Source organism: Pseudopipra pipra, chromosome 1 (assembly GCF_036250125.1).
Source record: "Pseudopipra pipra isolate bDixPip1 chromosome 1, bDixPip1.hap1, whole genome shotgun sequence".
Classification (NCBI taxonomy): Eukaryota; Metazoa; Chordata; class Aves; order Passeriformes; family Pipridae; genus Pseudopipra; species Pseudopipra pipra.
Genome location: NC_087549.1, coordinates 84,674,256 through 84,690,964, shown reverse-complemented (window position 1 = coordinate 84,690,964; position 16,709 = coordinate 84,674,256). Strand labels below are relative to the sequence as shown.

Below are 16,709 nucleotides of genomic sequence, written 5' to 3'. Positions count from 1 at the left end.
AATATCACACTCTACCAACCTTCTGTTTTGGACCTTTTGCTTTTATAATTTTGGCTGCTAGCTTGAGACCTGTTGCTTTCTCTTCACATTTGTGCACTTGCCCAAATCGCCCTCTAGAGAAAAGGAAGAGGAAAAAAACATCATCCAGTGGTACTGGTGTCAACTCTGAATGTAAACTGCAATATAAACAACATAAATTATCCTCTCCCTTCTTGATTGCATTTCAATTGCTCTGTTGTTGCTATTTTGTTGTGTAGATTATACTTGCTACTATTTATTTAGGCACACCAAAAGTCACACAATGTTCTATCTGGTATATCGCACTTATATGATTCACTATACTCACCTCATAACATGCAATGACTAATCCCAGAGCAGTCAACATACTCTAAGGATAACGACTCATGCACAATCTGCCTCTCTCCATCGCATCATTCTCCTCCATGGGAGGGTTGTGATTCCATGAAGAATCAAAGCCTTACCCAAGAGCATGCTGCCATCAAAAATTACAATATCCCTCTATCCTAAACAATGTCAGCATGAGAGATCAAGGAATTACATGGCCTGCCAGATTAACCTGCTAATCTATCTGAAAATGCATGTCTTTTCGGGGATGAGACCCACTGAGAGAAAGAAGACTACAACATGTCTCTATGTCCTGCTGGCTGTAATGTGAGGTGAAGTATTACAGCATCTTAGGAGCCCTGTCATAAACCCTGAGGGCATCTTGCTGACCTAGAACAATATCAAACACAGGCCAAGTCTGCTGGTGCCAAATAGTTAGCCAAAATTCACTCACACTAAAATCAGCCTCCTCTTTTTATCCCTCTATAAAGACTTCCATGACTTTGGATCTAGTGGGGCATGTTGCCTCCATTCACCTCCCAAGCTGCTTCGTTGTAAATTTATGCCTTGCTTTCCAAGATAATTTGCTTTGTCTGACTTACCCTCCCAGAATTTCATCCTCATTGACATTATAATAATTGTTGATCCCCACCCTTTTGGCTGAGACAATCCGGTGATCAAATGGTGCTGGTGGAGTAGGAATATCATCTACAAAAATAAAAACAGACAGATAGCATATGAGTGGTCACATGCAGTGCTTGTCTGTCTCATATTTTATTTCCTTTTTTGCCCAGATAAGTTCATTTAAGAACTGAATACACTTACTGCAACCTTTATAGATAAGTCTTTCCCTGTTATTTAAGAAGGGGTTTATTTCAGAAACTCTGGCTCAGAAAAAAGGTTGTTGTTTGGGAGCTACACTAAGACAAGGACTCCTTTATTAAGTTATCATATTCTGCACAACAGTAGGACCACTAGGCTGTATCAGTGTAGCTTCGTGCCCACAAAGGGCCTCAGCAACTCACCCCTATCTCTGATTTTTTTAAATATTCTTTTCCTCCTCAGGTACTGTTAATAGGTGAGCATGTACTGTAACTCTCCAGTGGGGTAGGAAAAGAAACGGAACTCTCCTCCAGACTCAGTTAAGAAAGGCTATTTCCCAGCTTTTGCCATTCACAGTGAAGAATCCTCTTCTCTACTGATTGACACAACTTGTCTTTTTCTGCAGTGTGGTCATCACCTTTAAAGATCACTTTTAGAGCTTATGCACATGGGGAAGTTTTACCCTGGCAGATAGCATTTAGGGTTTCCAGTATGGCTCCGGATCTGGTATGGTAGAACACGTGGTAACTGACACACGGTGCTCTGAGGAATTTTTGTCCTTAAAAAAGGATGACAGATAAAAGGTAAGGAGGGGCACAGAGAAGGGATGTGTTCCCAACATCACACTGCAGCAGCTATGGAGTTTCAGCAAGTCTCTGGTGTTATTGTCTGGACCTCCACATGCTGGACCTTTCTGCCATCCTAATGTCAAAATCCCTGCTGGAGACCAGCCCTCCATGCCTAATTTGGACTTTTTGCAGGCTGTTGCGACTTCAATTTCATACCCACGTTGTTTTTCATTTGATTGATATTCCCAAGAGTGACCTTTGGCTGACCAAGGTGACAAATACTTCTTCAACTGTTTGGGAGGGCTACAGCCCCAGTGTTTCCACATGAGCTCTCTGGTTTGGAATGCCAGCTCCTTTTTGTGTGAGGTTTGTTGAGCAATTTTAAAACCATCCATTACTCCAGTGAAAAGGATCAAAAACACAAACAAAAAACCCCATGACAGCATGTAGCTGGCAGGAACACTTTGGTCATTAATGTAGCAGTAGATTGTCCTTATTCACAGTGAATGTCCATTTTTCCTGGACACCAGCTGTGTACCTAGATTTTTTTTTTGACAGTATTAATAACTTACATGGTCAGGAAGTTAGTTCATGGTCAAGGAATTGTGAAAAGCTGGGGCTTCTGGAAGTTTGCCACCTAGTTGGGATTCTGCAGAGTTTGAATTGCACAACCATAAGTATGGGTCTTTGTGTCTTACCAAGACCCACAAAATGCCAAGAAAACCTCTACCCTAAGGCAGAATTTGACTCTAACAACACAAATTCCAAGGGCTCCAGAATGTAAGTGACAGAAGAAAATGTCTTTATAAAAGCTCAGCTCCAAACCACTACCCAACTTTGGGCAAGGAAATGTTCTTTTAAAGAGGTCAGTCTGCTTTTTAAAACTACGTAAGTTTTTGCCTTCAAGACGTTCCCAGCGACAGAATTTCTATTTTTCTTTTCCTGAAAACCAGAGGGGATTTCTCCCTATTCAAGAATGACCTCCTATTACAGATCAAAGATGTTCCAGCAGAGACACTCTAACCTTAATGCCATCCCTAACAATTTGCCAGAGCTCAGGACAGTTTATAAATTTTAAAGTTTTAGTACACTATCTCCTGTTTCCTGCTACACAAACCTAGCACAAGCATGTAACAAATGTTTCCCTTCCACACTTTCCCCCCATTTCCAAAGCAAAGAAATTCATTCTGAGTCCTATGCATGCACATGCACACACAAATAGCTTCAAATCTTTCAGGCCCCCTCCTCATGTGCCACAATTTCACATACAGGGATAGGCACTGAAATTCTCAAGCCAGAGATCTAATATTAGAAATCTCTGCCTCAGCATGGTGAGCATGCTTCAGAGTTTGGTGCCTGAGCACCATTTATCTGACTGTTCAACAGCATCACTCAGGCTTCCACACAAAAGTCTGTATTTCTTTATAGGCACAGTTGTTCTCACTTCACACTACAATGGTACAAATATAAGCAAGCTGGTTTTTCAGGCTACATCCAGAGCACTGCAGATTCCCTGCTAACACACATTTTCAGCACTTCCACAGGTCAACCAATTTTGCCACGCATGATATAATTTCTCCCTCCACTTTATAGTTCGGAGTCTTAGCTCTTTTGTTAAAAGAAGAGGGAGAGAGGATAGTATTAGTGGAGTAGTTGTGGCAGAAGCAAATTAATTGTGTATAATTTCTGACAGAACAGAACCCTCTAGGATGGAAGCAAGCAGAACTGTGTTATTTCTCATCAGCTTAGGACATGGTCCATGAACAACTGTTTCCTGCCAGAGCTACCATGCACATCTTTCTCCCCTACCGATTACAATCACAAAATAATTCTCTTCTACAGATATCTCTCTCTGTTCATCACCTTAATACCCATGGAATTAAATGTTTTGCCTTTAAGATACTTCCTTTAGGAGCTTTTTATAGTTTTAAATATGTCATCAGCGCTTTCTGCAACTATCCTGCTCTTTTTGTTATCATCTTTGATTAGACCTTCATCATTCACTCAATGCTTACTGCTACTGCTATGCTCAAATTGGCAGGTCTGCTCAGTATTGAACTATAATTTCCTGTACCTTTTTCGCAGCTTTTACACCTGCAAGGACAAAACATGGCATTAGTGCAGGATACACTTAAAGCAGAGCAAATTTAGAAACACAGGTGAAAAATGCCTACACATACATTGCATTCAAATAACATTATGTTATTTTGTTTCATGGTGTAAAATAAAGTGGTTTAATATTCACTTTGAGAAATAAAAATGGCCCCTAAATTAATCACGTCAGCAAAATATTTCTCAATTACTCAAATTCTCACCTGAGATCTTCTAAACTTAACATTTGGCTATCAATCTCACCTTTAAAACAAGGGGAGAGTATTGGAATTCAACTATGTTCATATAGGTTCCTGAGAGCTTAAACCCTGAAGGGCTGCATACAATGTAGCAAAGAAAGAATTACAGTAAATAAATTTATCAGTTTAATTGTCTGGGCCAAGTTTCAAGTTTGACATTGTTATATTATCCCTTAAGTTACTACATTTTGCAGTAAGTTAATTCCTAGTTGGCAATGGCCTAATTCCCAATGGTCTAATCTAACCTTATTTTGCTCATATGTTATAAGACACTGCAGTATATAAACTGAAAAATGGGAGCATTCTCCTCAGAGATAAAGAATAGCATAACGTAATACCCATGTTCTTAATATTACCCAAGCAAACAACCAAAGCACACTGCTAATTCCATGTATGGTAGATTGTTTGACTGTCTGTTTTAAGAGTATAATTTCACTCAGAGAGATAAACATATTTTTTTCACTTCTGCACTGGGCTAAATTTTCAACAATATTTATATTAACCAGCCACTTTGACTTGAAACTTGAATGACACATTTTTCTAAAGCATGGGTCTCTTAAGAATGTGCAGTATAAGCTTCAGGCCTTACCTTCCCTCTGGTGCCTCTTGATCATGGCTTTGTTCTGCCTCATCTTCCTTTTGGGAAGGAGCTGGTGGTTCCTCAACACTTTTTTCACTCTTATCAGCATTTCCCACCCCTTCGTTCTCCCTCTCCTCTTGTTGTTCATCTCTAAGCACCTGATGTTCCTCCTTCCTCTCCTCATCTGTTGGGGGCTCACTCTCTATCTCTTGCACAATTAGCCTTTGACAAGCATCATCAACAGCATCTTCTTCCTGCTGTTCTGCTGGAGCCAATGACTCCTGAACAGAGTTTCTCCTATATTCTCCTATATTCTGTTCTTCCTGAACTGAATTTCTCCTATATTCTTCTATATTCTGTTCTTCCTGAACAGAGTTTCTCCTCTGTTCATAATAACTTTCGAAAGCCAAACTTTCTTCTTCCTTCTCTGATCCTTCAGTATGAAATCTGGGAGGATCCACTTCAAGCAGAACAGAACTTTCCCTCTTGGCATTTTCCTCATTGAGCTTATCAACTTCTTCTTCTTGAGAGCAGGACTGGCTCTTCTGGATGGGCCCCTCTGTAAGTGAAGAGATTACAAAGGAATCTGTCAGTGGTTTTCTGATAGTCAGTAACAACATTAAAGTAGGGCTGCACACTTAGCATAAATTTAGTTGCATTTGGAACTGGGCATTTGCTTTTCTCTTCCACTGTCGAGGTCAGTTCAAGTGTCTCCTAAGCAAGAGCAGACTACTTATTCAAAACAGAGATGTCATGGGTCACAAATGCTTCCTTTGACACACAGCACTAGAAAATGTTTTTGTCACTCAAAATTATTGTCAGCCAAGTCAAGGTTAATGAACTTCTCAGGCAAAGCACTTCTTTGAGCTTGAGTTTGAGACCCTGTGCACAGGCATGTGAAAAGTTGATTGATGTCGCTTCAACAATTTTCACTCATGCTGTTGAGCACACATGTAACTCAAACAACTTCATTGGAGCTGCTCAGGAACATAATGGCTAGTTTTGTGCTATTTCTTAGGAACTAGAAACCAATCAGAGAAAAAATAGTCCAACCTGTTGAATCTGGTGGCTTCTTTTCTTTTGTTTCTGTTTCATTCAAATGTAACTTTTCTTTGATGACCTGTGGAAAAGGCAATTGACATATTAGTCAATGTATACAGTTTACATATGATATTGGTCCTCATGAAATTGCAACCTGATTTTTTTGGGTCAAATACAAATACTCTGTGTTGTAATTCACACATTTCCTATAAATGGCGGTCCTTATTATAATCACTACCAAGCTGATTGAATTGGTACCAGTGTAAAGCAAGAGAAATTATCTCAGTTGTGATCAGCATCAGTGTTGGCATAAAAACAGCCCAGAAAAAATCAGGACTGAACCTCAGAGACTAAAAGAAAGAAAAATCTAGAAATGAGCTGTTGCCCTGCGCTAGCTTTTGCTGTTAAAATCCAGGTTAAACCAAAGCTCGGAATATTTAATATTCTAGTAAAATCTTCGGTAACAGTCTTAATGATAGATATCAAAAAGTTTCTTGCTGTTAATCAACATCTGGTAACGGCTTTTTTAATGATGCAACAATTTATTATGGGCTGACTGAGACAGTAACCAGGAATTGGAGCATACAAGACATAACTTCAGCTTTGTAGCCTTCTCTTACCTACACTTTACAATGTTGCAGTGACATCTAGAGGCGCTTCATACCAATTCAGGTCCTCTTAAAACCTCTGCTCTTTCAGTTACCTTTGTGGATATTTACTCCTATTCCTGTTCTGGATATTTACTCATATTCTTACGCTGTGTACTGTTTCTTCACTTGCCACTCTCAGACTTGTTAGTAGGGTGGTGACCATGGTCTCTGCTGTTGCTTGGTGCTCCTTTTTCATCTGCCTTCTTCTTCCCACAGTATTATGAAACTGGCACTAACATTATTATTAATAGATCTACAAGGTGTGAAAAATGCAGATACCTCCAAATATTTTCAAGAGGAACTGCCAGCTACAGCAGTGTTATGTGTATCCCAACAACATATACAGAGTCAGGAACTAAATTTTGAGTGTCTTAATCAAACGATTAGTCCCACAGCTTAGTCATATTGTACTCTGGGCATGAACCAGTTCTATTACTAAACATTTGTTCTGGTAAGCCCTCTGCACTTTTTATGCTTTATTTTTTTTTTTATTTTAATGTCATCAGGCTGTATAGAAAATAGGCATGAAATCGAAGCAATGTGTATCCACTATAAACAGAGTTCAAGGGAAAGGAAATTCCATGAGAAGCAAAAAAGAGTTGAGGAAAACTGGATATAACTGCATGAAGGACTTCAACAAAACTTTTTCAGAAAATCTTGATCTGCAAGGGACAAGGAAACTGTAATATCTGAAACTGTAAGATCTGAGACTGACAATTATCTGGGATGCAGTTGGTCCCAGGAGGTTGCAGGCCACAAAATGAAAAAGGCCTCAATACAACTAGGTAAGTACTCTTGAAATATAAATCAGAGCCTTGTTCCCACAGAACTTAAATGTAAATGTAATTATTCCAGATGGATCACAGGGAATCAACCAACGCTCATTTTGCTATTTTAATGGTGAAAGGCACCAAAAAAAAAGGGGGGGGGGAAAACTCAGACTTATTTATTCTGCAATGTGACTGCAATTAGTAATGCACTCAGATTTCTGTAAGTATATCAATCTCACCAGACCACTGAGGACATCAGCTCTGATCAAACACAGTCAGCTGAGCAAATAATCAGAGAAATGGCCTCCAAGCCCTTTGATGCATAGGGCCAGATTTCACTTCTGCATTCAGAATTAATTGCAGACACACAGAGCTTCCTACTAAATTTTGCTGTAGTTTGCAGGTGTGAAATACAGAAGCCAGTTTTTGAAAATCTGTCAAGTAGAAGGAACACTGGATGGTGCTGAATACCTGAGACTGCCAGGGCATTACATGAAATACTATAATGTTTATTCAAGCACCATTTCTGATCTCTTACATTTTAACAGCAGACGAGGAGCTCATACTAATTTAAATGATGGGGGGAAAAAAAGAATACAAATGAAACATTTACTGGTATTCTTCAGAATCAATGTGCAATAAATGCAGGGGCAATAGTGCACTAGGATAAGAAATACAAATATAAGGACTAGATATCTGTAGACACATGAATAATTTAAACATGAACATCCAAGTCTTCTACATGTTTAGCTATTTGCAGTAACATGTGACTTCAACTTGTCAAATCTTGACCTGGCAATAAACCCAAGAAATTTTGCTCATTATTTCTCCCCTGTAGGGGTAGGGGTTCACTGGGTTCTCTGGAGCTGACAGAAGTCAACGTATCCTTCCCATCCCAGCCACAGGAGGTACAAAGACCTCCTTGTAGTTCTCCTTGTAGTTTTTCAGGGACATGTGTGAAGTCCGATCCCAGGTAGCTGCTCTGAGAGCCCATTGGTCCCAAAAGCTTTGACACTCTTCTGAAAATCTCAGGTGAAAGATCATGTGGTTTGTTAATTGCATCTACCCCACCTGAGTACACTTCGTACTACTCATCTTCCCTCAGCAGTGCTTTCTTAAGGATCGTTTTAACTTTATCTCTAATAATATTTTATTTATTGATGTATTATTCTTCCTGCACTTTGGTGACATGTGACTATTTCCAGTCTGTATTTTCTAAAATTAAAGGAATTAATAATCCTTAGTGGAAATTAGGCCTCCATGTTATTTTTTCTCCTTTCTTAAGGACTTGAATAGGCACAATTGGGTTAATGGCAGTGCAGTCATTTTTCCTATTCACACAAGCCAAAAGCTTTCAATTAATTTTTCATTTTCATTTCACAAAAGGTTAAATATAAAAGCCTGCATTGTGACCTTGTAATGTATACCAAAGCAAAAATGTGTCTGTATCCACGCAATTTGTTACTGCATCTTCAAAAATACATTTTCCAGGATTAAACATAGTCTTTCATACAAAGTATTGCTAGACTCTAAGTAATAGAGATAGAATAAAAGCCCAGGTGATGATATAGAATAATGTGAGATAGCCCAGAAGCTGAAACTTCAGTGTAGACCAATGGAAAAAAATCCCTTTTGGAAATTATTTAAATTGACTTTAGAAACCTGCAGAAATTAAGCCATAAGCAATTATATACACAAATATAATATATTCTAACAGAAATTTCAAATCCAGCAAGAAATTAATGTCTTTTGTAGACATCTGACTCCTTTTTAATGAGCTCTACATAGTTAAATTCCTTCTTTATACTGCAGCAGTCCTACCCTTGGAATGTTTTTTTAGCTAACTTTCAAATTTTTTTATTCACCTAATAAAACTCTTTGATTCTTTTTTTTTTCCTACTGCAAAAATTTTTGTAATGAATGGCCTCATGAAGCAGTCTCAACCATTTAGTTAGACATCCTTTATCACCCATCCTTTATCACCCCGTCACACTAAGGAAGCATGGGTTGTTTAGCCTGGAGAAGAGGAGAGATGGGAGACCCTATCACTCTCTACAACTACCTGAAAGGAGGTTGTAGTCAGGTGTGGGTTGGTCTCTTCTCCCAGGCAACCAGCTGTAGAACAAGATGGCACAGCCTTAAGCTGTGCCAGGGGAGGTTTAGGTTAGACATTAGGAAGAAGTTCTTTACAGAGAGAGTGACTGGGCAATGGAATGGGCTGCCCAGGGAGGTGGTGGAGGTGCTGTCCCTGGAGGTGTTTAGGAAGAGATTGGATGTAGCACTTAGTGTCATGGCCTAGTTGACAACGTGGTGTTTGGTCAAAGGTTGGACTTGATGATCTCAGAGGTCTTTTCCAACCTAGTTGATTCTGTGATTTCATTTTATATCAAGACATTATTCTCAACTTCCACCTGTCACAAATCTTTGCATATGCCTAACCCACATTTTAACTCAGTGTCGCTTTCTCATATTCTTGACTGTTTGCAGAACTGTATTATGGCAAGATATCCTGGTGTCGTGTAAGGTCCAATCACCATTATCAAAATGATTAAGTCATGATTAAGTTCCTTGAGATTTGTAATTAATGAATTTCCCTAACAGCCACAAGTCAGCCATGGGCTTTGCCACCTGAGCACTGTGCTGTGAATGCTCCCAGCATCTCCTCATCAGTACACAGGAGAATTCATCACATTCCACAGAGACCTTGGGGCAACCACATGCACGGTGATGCTTCCTGTGCTATCTCTCAAAGCTGGAATTCATCCCCTCCTGCCCTTTTCTGTTCCCCTTCAATACACATTCCTTTTCCCCCCAGCAATGTAAAATATTCAGTGAAAGTATTTCTGATACAAACTTATAAATGCTACAAAGCGTACACATGGGAATTCTGCTTTTACTGGCAGGCAGTACATCCATTTCCATGTCATTATTTTTTTTGCTACACTACAACAACTGCTGGCACCTTCGGGCAAAGGTTTTGACTGTTCCATGATTTTTATAGAGCTCCTTGAAGTAGATAAATAAAGCATTCTTCTGTAAAAACCAAACTCAAACCACAAATATACTCTAATCACACACAAAAAATAAGCTCTGAGCCACGAGAATCATGATTCTCCCAATAGGAAATACAAGAGAATTTCTGTGAGACCTGCTGCCTTACAAATACATTGGTAATGAGATAACAACGTCTGCTTGTGAAAAATCCCTCAGAACAACACCATCCTAGGGGAGAAGCTGCGGATCAGTGAAACCAAAGCCTTGTCCATTCCCTACTTCAGTTTGCTGACTTCCCAGCTGCTGTGCTGGAGAAGCAATGCCTATCCTGTTTCAAACAGATGCTTCCTCCTGACAAGCCATTCTTTTCAAAACAGGGGATCTTACACTGAAGAGTAGAAAAGGCTTTCATGCAACCAGTCTCCTGATAGAGCCCATGGCCTCAATGAAGATGCAATATATTGCACTAACAGTAACAGTTAGATTCTAAACATCTTTACTTTTGCCTTGAGGTCTAGCCACTGTCATTTAACAGAGGCAGTATTAAGCACAAGAAGAGCTTTGGAGGTAGATTTTTAACTCCAATTGACTGGTATAATTGCAATGTCTCTGGAATACACAAAGGCCTATAATAACCACCAACAAATCTGAGGCTACCAATACACCCACTAAGACCAGAGCATTCAGCATTACCTGGCTTTGACACATTCTATCCCTGCATTTGGGAAATCAAATCAACCGATTAATATCATTTTTGGATTTCTCATCTGAACAAAGCAGAGGCAATGTCAGGCAAGCACAACCAGTGAAGAATTCAGCTGCTTGTCTTACCAACACATTGGACAGCCAAACATCTCTCCCTTCTCTATACTGCTCAATGTCCATACCTGTGTGATGACTGATAGGGAGCATGTGTGCCTCATATGCACCTGTGCCATAACCCCAAAATTTTCCAGGTGCTGTTCTTCACCTTTTCTCCATTACTATTAAATGGGTCATCTTCCAAAGTGGGTTCCACTATTCTCACAGTGTAAGAAAGGAGCAAAAAAATCCATCTTGAAAAACAAATCATTGGCAGATCTTTTTAACTGTGGGCATAAGCCACCCATTTGTCAAACTATTCCAGTAATTTTTTTTTGCTACAATATCAGTTAAGTATTCCCACCATAAAGAGGATGTTTCTCAGCTTTACTAACTTAGCTGAACTAAGCTTGCAATGACATGAATGGCAAATATCTTCAGACTTTTTGAACTGCCCTTCCTAATCTGTTTTGGAGGAATCATAGTTGGGAGATTTCCATCCAAAGGGTTATGAACTTAAGAAATTATCCCCTAGAGCTTTGATGACTCACTTATAATTGTACTCCAGAAACGCAGGTTTCCTATTAATGCACTTCATTTAACGGGAAGGGGGTTTGGGTGGAGGGGAAAGACCTGGGATTTTTTTATTTCCCCTTTATAGACAGATCTTCTCCTTCATTTTGATAAATGAATGGTGATTAGACCTTACACAAAACCAGGATATCTTGCCATAATACAGTTCTGCAAACTATGGTTTCTCACCATGTAGAACTCAGCGAATGGAATGTGGTGGGACTCTTTCCAGGCTCTCTTGGGGCTGCTGCCTAGCCACCCATCACCACTCATCCTCACTGCTGCACATGTATGCAAAACCCAGGGTGCTGCTAGGATGGCACAAAATTAGTTGTGTTTCAGAGCAGCCACTGTTGTCATTAAAAGTCAGTGTGGTGGAGACTCCACATTTAATTGCAACCCAGCTCTCCTACCAGAGAAAGTAGTCAAGCATGGTACCCCTACTATTTCTGATTGGGGCTGAGAGGAGTCATCACCAGAAAACTGCCTAGATAGCTAGGACATCTGATTACAAAAGGTGAATCTTAGATGACTGCAGTGGACAAATACTTATTCCCTGAGCAAATCCTTTCTACCTCTCTCTCACCTCTTTGAGGAACTTTCTGCTTTTACAAGACTAACCTCTGATGACCTGTCTTGCATTGCTTTCCTGCACTTACCAGCTCTTGATCTTCATCATGAGGTCTCCCGAGTTTTGCAAAGGAGTTGTATTAGATTCCTAAAATGGTCACTCTAACACATAGGCATTAACGTCATGCCCACAAGACATCTGATGTGGCACGCAGGTATTTAGAAATCAGCTGTACCTGCTTTGATTTCACACATTCCTCAGATTTGTAGAGAGAGCAAAACCACAACAACAGTGCCCAGGGCACGATCCTATGCATGGGATATTGTACAGCACACAGCAAGTTCTGAAGATAAATGAAAACAAAATTAAACACTATTCTGAATTGGAAGGGCGTGAAAAGACTCTTAGGGTTGTCAGTAAGGGAGAGAATGGGGCAAAACAAGATGAAAACATTGTCCTGAGAAAACACACCAGTTTTATAGACATTCAGAGGAAGAATTATAACTCTAATGTATTATAGATCACCCAAAACCTGAAATACTTCTACCAAGAACATATTTAGGTAAAGCATCAGTCCTGAGGGGAAGAAGAGCATTCTGGAGTATAATGGCACCTGACAGTGCTGACCAGCTGCATTGCCCAAGCAAAAGACAACTATCAGCTGAGATTCTGCAGAAAGCCTCTACCCCTAAAACCACCAAATACAGCAGAAACTCTGGCAAACAGATGCTAAAAAAAAAAATAAAAAAAAATAAAAAAAAGAAACAATTCCTGCCTATTTGGCAGGAAGATGAAAAATACACAGAACATGGCCAATCTGAAGAGAATTTAAATAATGCATAAGGGACCTGTTAGTATTTGTAGGCAAAATGAAGGAATCAGAAGAACTGTTATAGTCTGAGGCTGAATGGATCTTAAAACACATGTGGCAAACAGCAGTTTCATTGTGAGCTCCTACTAAAGCAGCCCATGAGCTGCAATTGCAGTGGAGAGACAGGAGGGTTCAAGCAGAAAACACAGCTCCCACTGGTGAAGTGTCTTTAGCGTGGAAAACAGCCCCAAACTGCTAATAGTTGTTAGTCCTACAGCAAAGCCAGTAGAAATGTCAGGAAACCAAAGTTACAGACACCTGCAGGCAACTGCAGGAAGTTCAACACTGTTTTATGATGGCAACAAAATGGACTTTCTGACTCTCCAGGTGAGTATTTGCAGTTTAATAGTACAGAATCTCTGAACTGTTTAATTTGGAGGAAATAAATGAAGTATTATTTTACCCTATTTCTTTATAAATAGGAGAAATAGGACTGAAAATGGAGTTAAAGAATCATTTTGAAACAGGATTATCACAGACTACTTAAAAAGGTGAATTTGAGGAAAACCTCAAGACTTTTAAAGACCCTTATTGTAGAACTGCTGATTTCCCTGGGTGGTAATAGTAACAAAATAACTTAAAACGACAAGTAATACATGCTACTACTCTCAGCCATGTGGTGTTAGGGTCATGCTGCACTCAGTGGAAAACAGCTGGGAGACATTTGGCAGCATCGACAAAGCATGAAGTGTCTCCAGGCTACACAATATTATAACTCCAACCCAAACCAGAAATAAACTAAACTCCTGTATGAGGCAGTGGAGGTATTTCAGGATGGCAGTAAAAGGCAGGAAAGCAGAAATTTGCTTCAGAAGAGAGTAAACCCTGTATTTTGCAAGAACACAAAATGTGCCTGTGGAGCTTGTGATGAGGAAACTGTTTCAGTTGCTGCTGAAGCCAGAAAAGAGATTACACATCCCAGCTGCTTATCACCCCTTCTTTACCTCTCATTCTCCCTTTTCCCTCCCCGTTGTTATGCCTCTTCCAAAGCTCTCTATTTAATCCGGTTCTGTAAAAAGAGAGAGCTAGAAAAAATTAGAAAACAATACTACATTAAGCAAAGTGCAGCACCTTTCTAGAGAAGGAAGAATGGAAAGGCAGGAGATTAAGCAGTATGTAAACACAATTCATTGCCTTATCCAGTTGTACCCGTGGCCAGCTATTGCACTACCTACTAGTAATTCATTCATAAGAATGACTGGATTATTTTGCAGAACCAGGCTGGGGAAAAACAAATATTTGACAGACAGTTCAGCTATTAGAACTAAGAGATGGCATTTGCTCATAGTGGGGCAGGGTGGATGACAAACAGGCACATCATCCAAAACATCTGACCATCTCCCACAGTGCATAGAAGTGGGTACTGTCCTTCTGAATTAACTGTAGTGAATGTATTGCCTTGTTGATGGCTGCACAGGAACAGAATTCTGTATATGTCTAAAATGATTGAAGAGTTGCTCATGTTGCCATACAAAGTCCACCGAGGATACAAGAGATGTTGTTCTTACTGCCTGGAAGCTTGCACTTCTGCAGGGCCAGCATTATTCTCAATTGTCATTAGGTGGGGATTAGTCAGGAGTGGAGATTGTGAGAAATAAAGATTGATATCTGCACAATCAGGTAAATTGCTATGTCACCAAGTATCAGTGGTACCTTTCAGGTGTAAAACTCTGCAGGAGTGAGACCCCCTATTTCTCTATTCTTTTGCTTTTCTTTTTACTTTAATCACAACTATATAAAACATCACTTGTAAATCCAGTTCGTGTCAAGAAGAGGCACAAGCAACCAGCTTCACAGCATCTCATGGACCAGTCTTTTGACTAACTTGCTCAGGGATGCTGTTCCTATCCCCTCACCCAGAGGACAGTCTGTTTGCCCTGAATGCTGGCACACACTTTCTCCTACTAAGCCGACAACCAAGCTCAGCAATCTCTGCTGAAGGATATCATACCATGGTTCCATTACTCTTAACGCAGGGATGACTTCAAGTCTGTTTTTACTTAAACCCAAGATGACTAAGTGTTTACTAAAGCCAGCTGTTCTTCATGGGATAGCTTGATAATTTTATGATGGCCCTTTTCTAATAAATCAAATGAACAGAGTAGGTAATGACAAGCAAACATATGTATGCTATCTCATAAAACAAACAAAATATAAACAATGTAATAATATCACCAGCGTGCTTCCAGACGTGCTTGTGCCGCCCTTCCTAAGCACATGTGAGACAAGTTCCTACCAAGTCCACTCAACATCGCTGAGAGTTTGCCTAAATAAAATGAATCAGTGAGGGGATTACAAATGTAGCTGCTGTTGGAAAAAGACAGTGACTCCACTTGCTCCTGTCCTTTTCGGGTCCTTGTGAGTAGCCTCTGTTTCTGTCATGTTCAAGCCCCCCTTGCCTCTACTTCCGTGCCTTTTATAGCTGTGAACTCTCCATGGGGCACCTGAACCTCTGCCATCCTGGCTCCCCTCTGGTCTGCCAGAAGCACAACCTCCTCCTTTGATGTGCCTCTTCCGCTACACCCATCGGCTCCCACAAACTCACCAGTAAAGCCTGCAAGATCCCCTCCTTTCCCCTGACCCTGCATTTCTAGTACAGAGAGCTTCACATCTACTCTGGTCTCCAGGAGCTGCCAGTTCATTAACATGCCAGGCCTGTTTCAGTTTACATTTATAAGTAGTTTAGATGAATATGTAATTTCACCAAGATATGTAGAGCTCTACCACAAACTGCATTGACAGCCGCATTACAGAGGTGACCTGTGGGTCTCACTCTGATAGGGCTTTTAAAACAGATGTTTTCATTGATGCTTTGAAAAGTAAAAGAAGTCCTAAACTCAGATCATCAAAATAAGTAATCTTTTCTAATCAAAGTAATGGTACAAAACAAGAAAACCTCTCTTTTTTTTGAAACTTCTTTGTTGAAACCAGTCCAGCCTGATATTCAAGAAGGGCCTGTAATGACCATTTTTGTTGTCAATCTTCTTGGGCAAGGAAGCAATTTTTCCCTTCAGATAATCAAATTCAGGAAACAGGGATGCACAATTTATATCCTTACATAGTGGTAGATCACCCAGTTCAGTTGACAGAGCTTTATAAGATGCTTCTATGCTGCTACTCAGTACTGACTGCTATTATTATAGTTTCCTTTGATGGCTCAAATGCTTCTTTGCTTTTAGAAAAACAATCTCAAGAACCATTCTTTAAATGAACCAATGTGACCTGAATGTGACTTTTTTGAGAGAAAAAAAGTAAGGCAAAACAGAACAAAACATGAAGGGCAACCTTTTTGTTCACTGTAGGTTAATTAAATACCGACATACTCTGTTCACAAGGAATTCCTTAATTTTCTTTACCAAACAAAGAATACTCAAACTACCTTACAAGAGCATATTATAGTCAATGGAGACTTTCAAGAGATTTTTGGTGGTTTTAATCTGAACTGTAAAGAACATGATGAAACTCCCATTACGGCGACGCAGGCATTTTTTACCCAGGGAAGTTTACACAAGCTGCAGCTCCAGTTACAGTAACCCTACCTCAGATCCCAGTTTAGAAGTCTCCTAGTCCTCACCAATGTCAGCAGAAATACCAGATTGGAACAGCACACTTAAGATGTTCTTTGAAATAAAGGACAAACATATGTACATTTCCTGACCCAAGGAGGATTTTTACCAGTTTCACTAATCTCTAGACCCCAGAACACATAATATTACTGCTGCAACTTGATTCCCCCAGATAATTATAAATCCAGAGAAGATCATAGTAAAA

The 16,709-nt window shown here is 39.8% G+C and overlaps 1 protein-coding gene across 3 annotated transcripts in view; it reads right to left on the bottom strand.

The window, feature by feature from the left end:
• MYLK4 (myosin light chain kinase family member 4) overlaps positions 1-16,709 on the bottom strand; it is an 80,169-nt gene that overhangs the window by 15,309 nt on the left and 48,151 nt on the right. For all 3 annotated transcript variants that reach the window (XR_010432305.1, XM_064662939.1, XM_064662925.1), the window contains 5 exons: positions 5,721-5,787; positions 4,677-5,226; positions 3,811-3,830; positions 948-1,053; positions 20-113 (listed from right to left, as the gene is read on the bottom strand). Coding sequence is in view for 2 of the 3 variants with exons in the window: in XM_064662939.1 (XP_064519009.1) it covers positions 20-113; positions 948-1,053; positions 3,811-3,830; positions 4,677-5,226; positions 5,721-5,787 (837 nt within the window). In the remaining variant the exon portion in view is untranslated. The remainder of the gene's footprint in view (positions 1-19; positions 114-947; positions 1,054-3,810; positions 3,831-4,676; positions 5,227-5,720; positions 5,788-16,709) is intronic.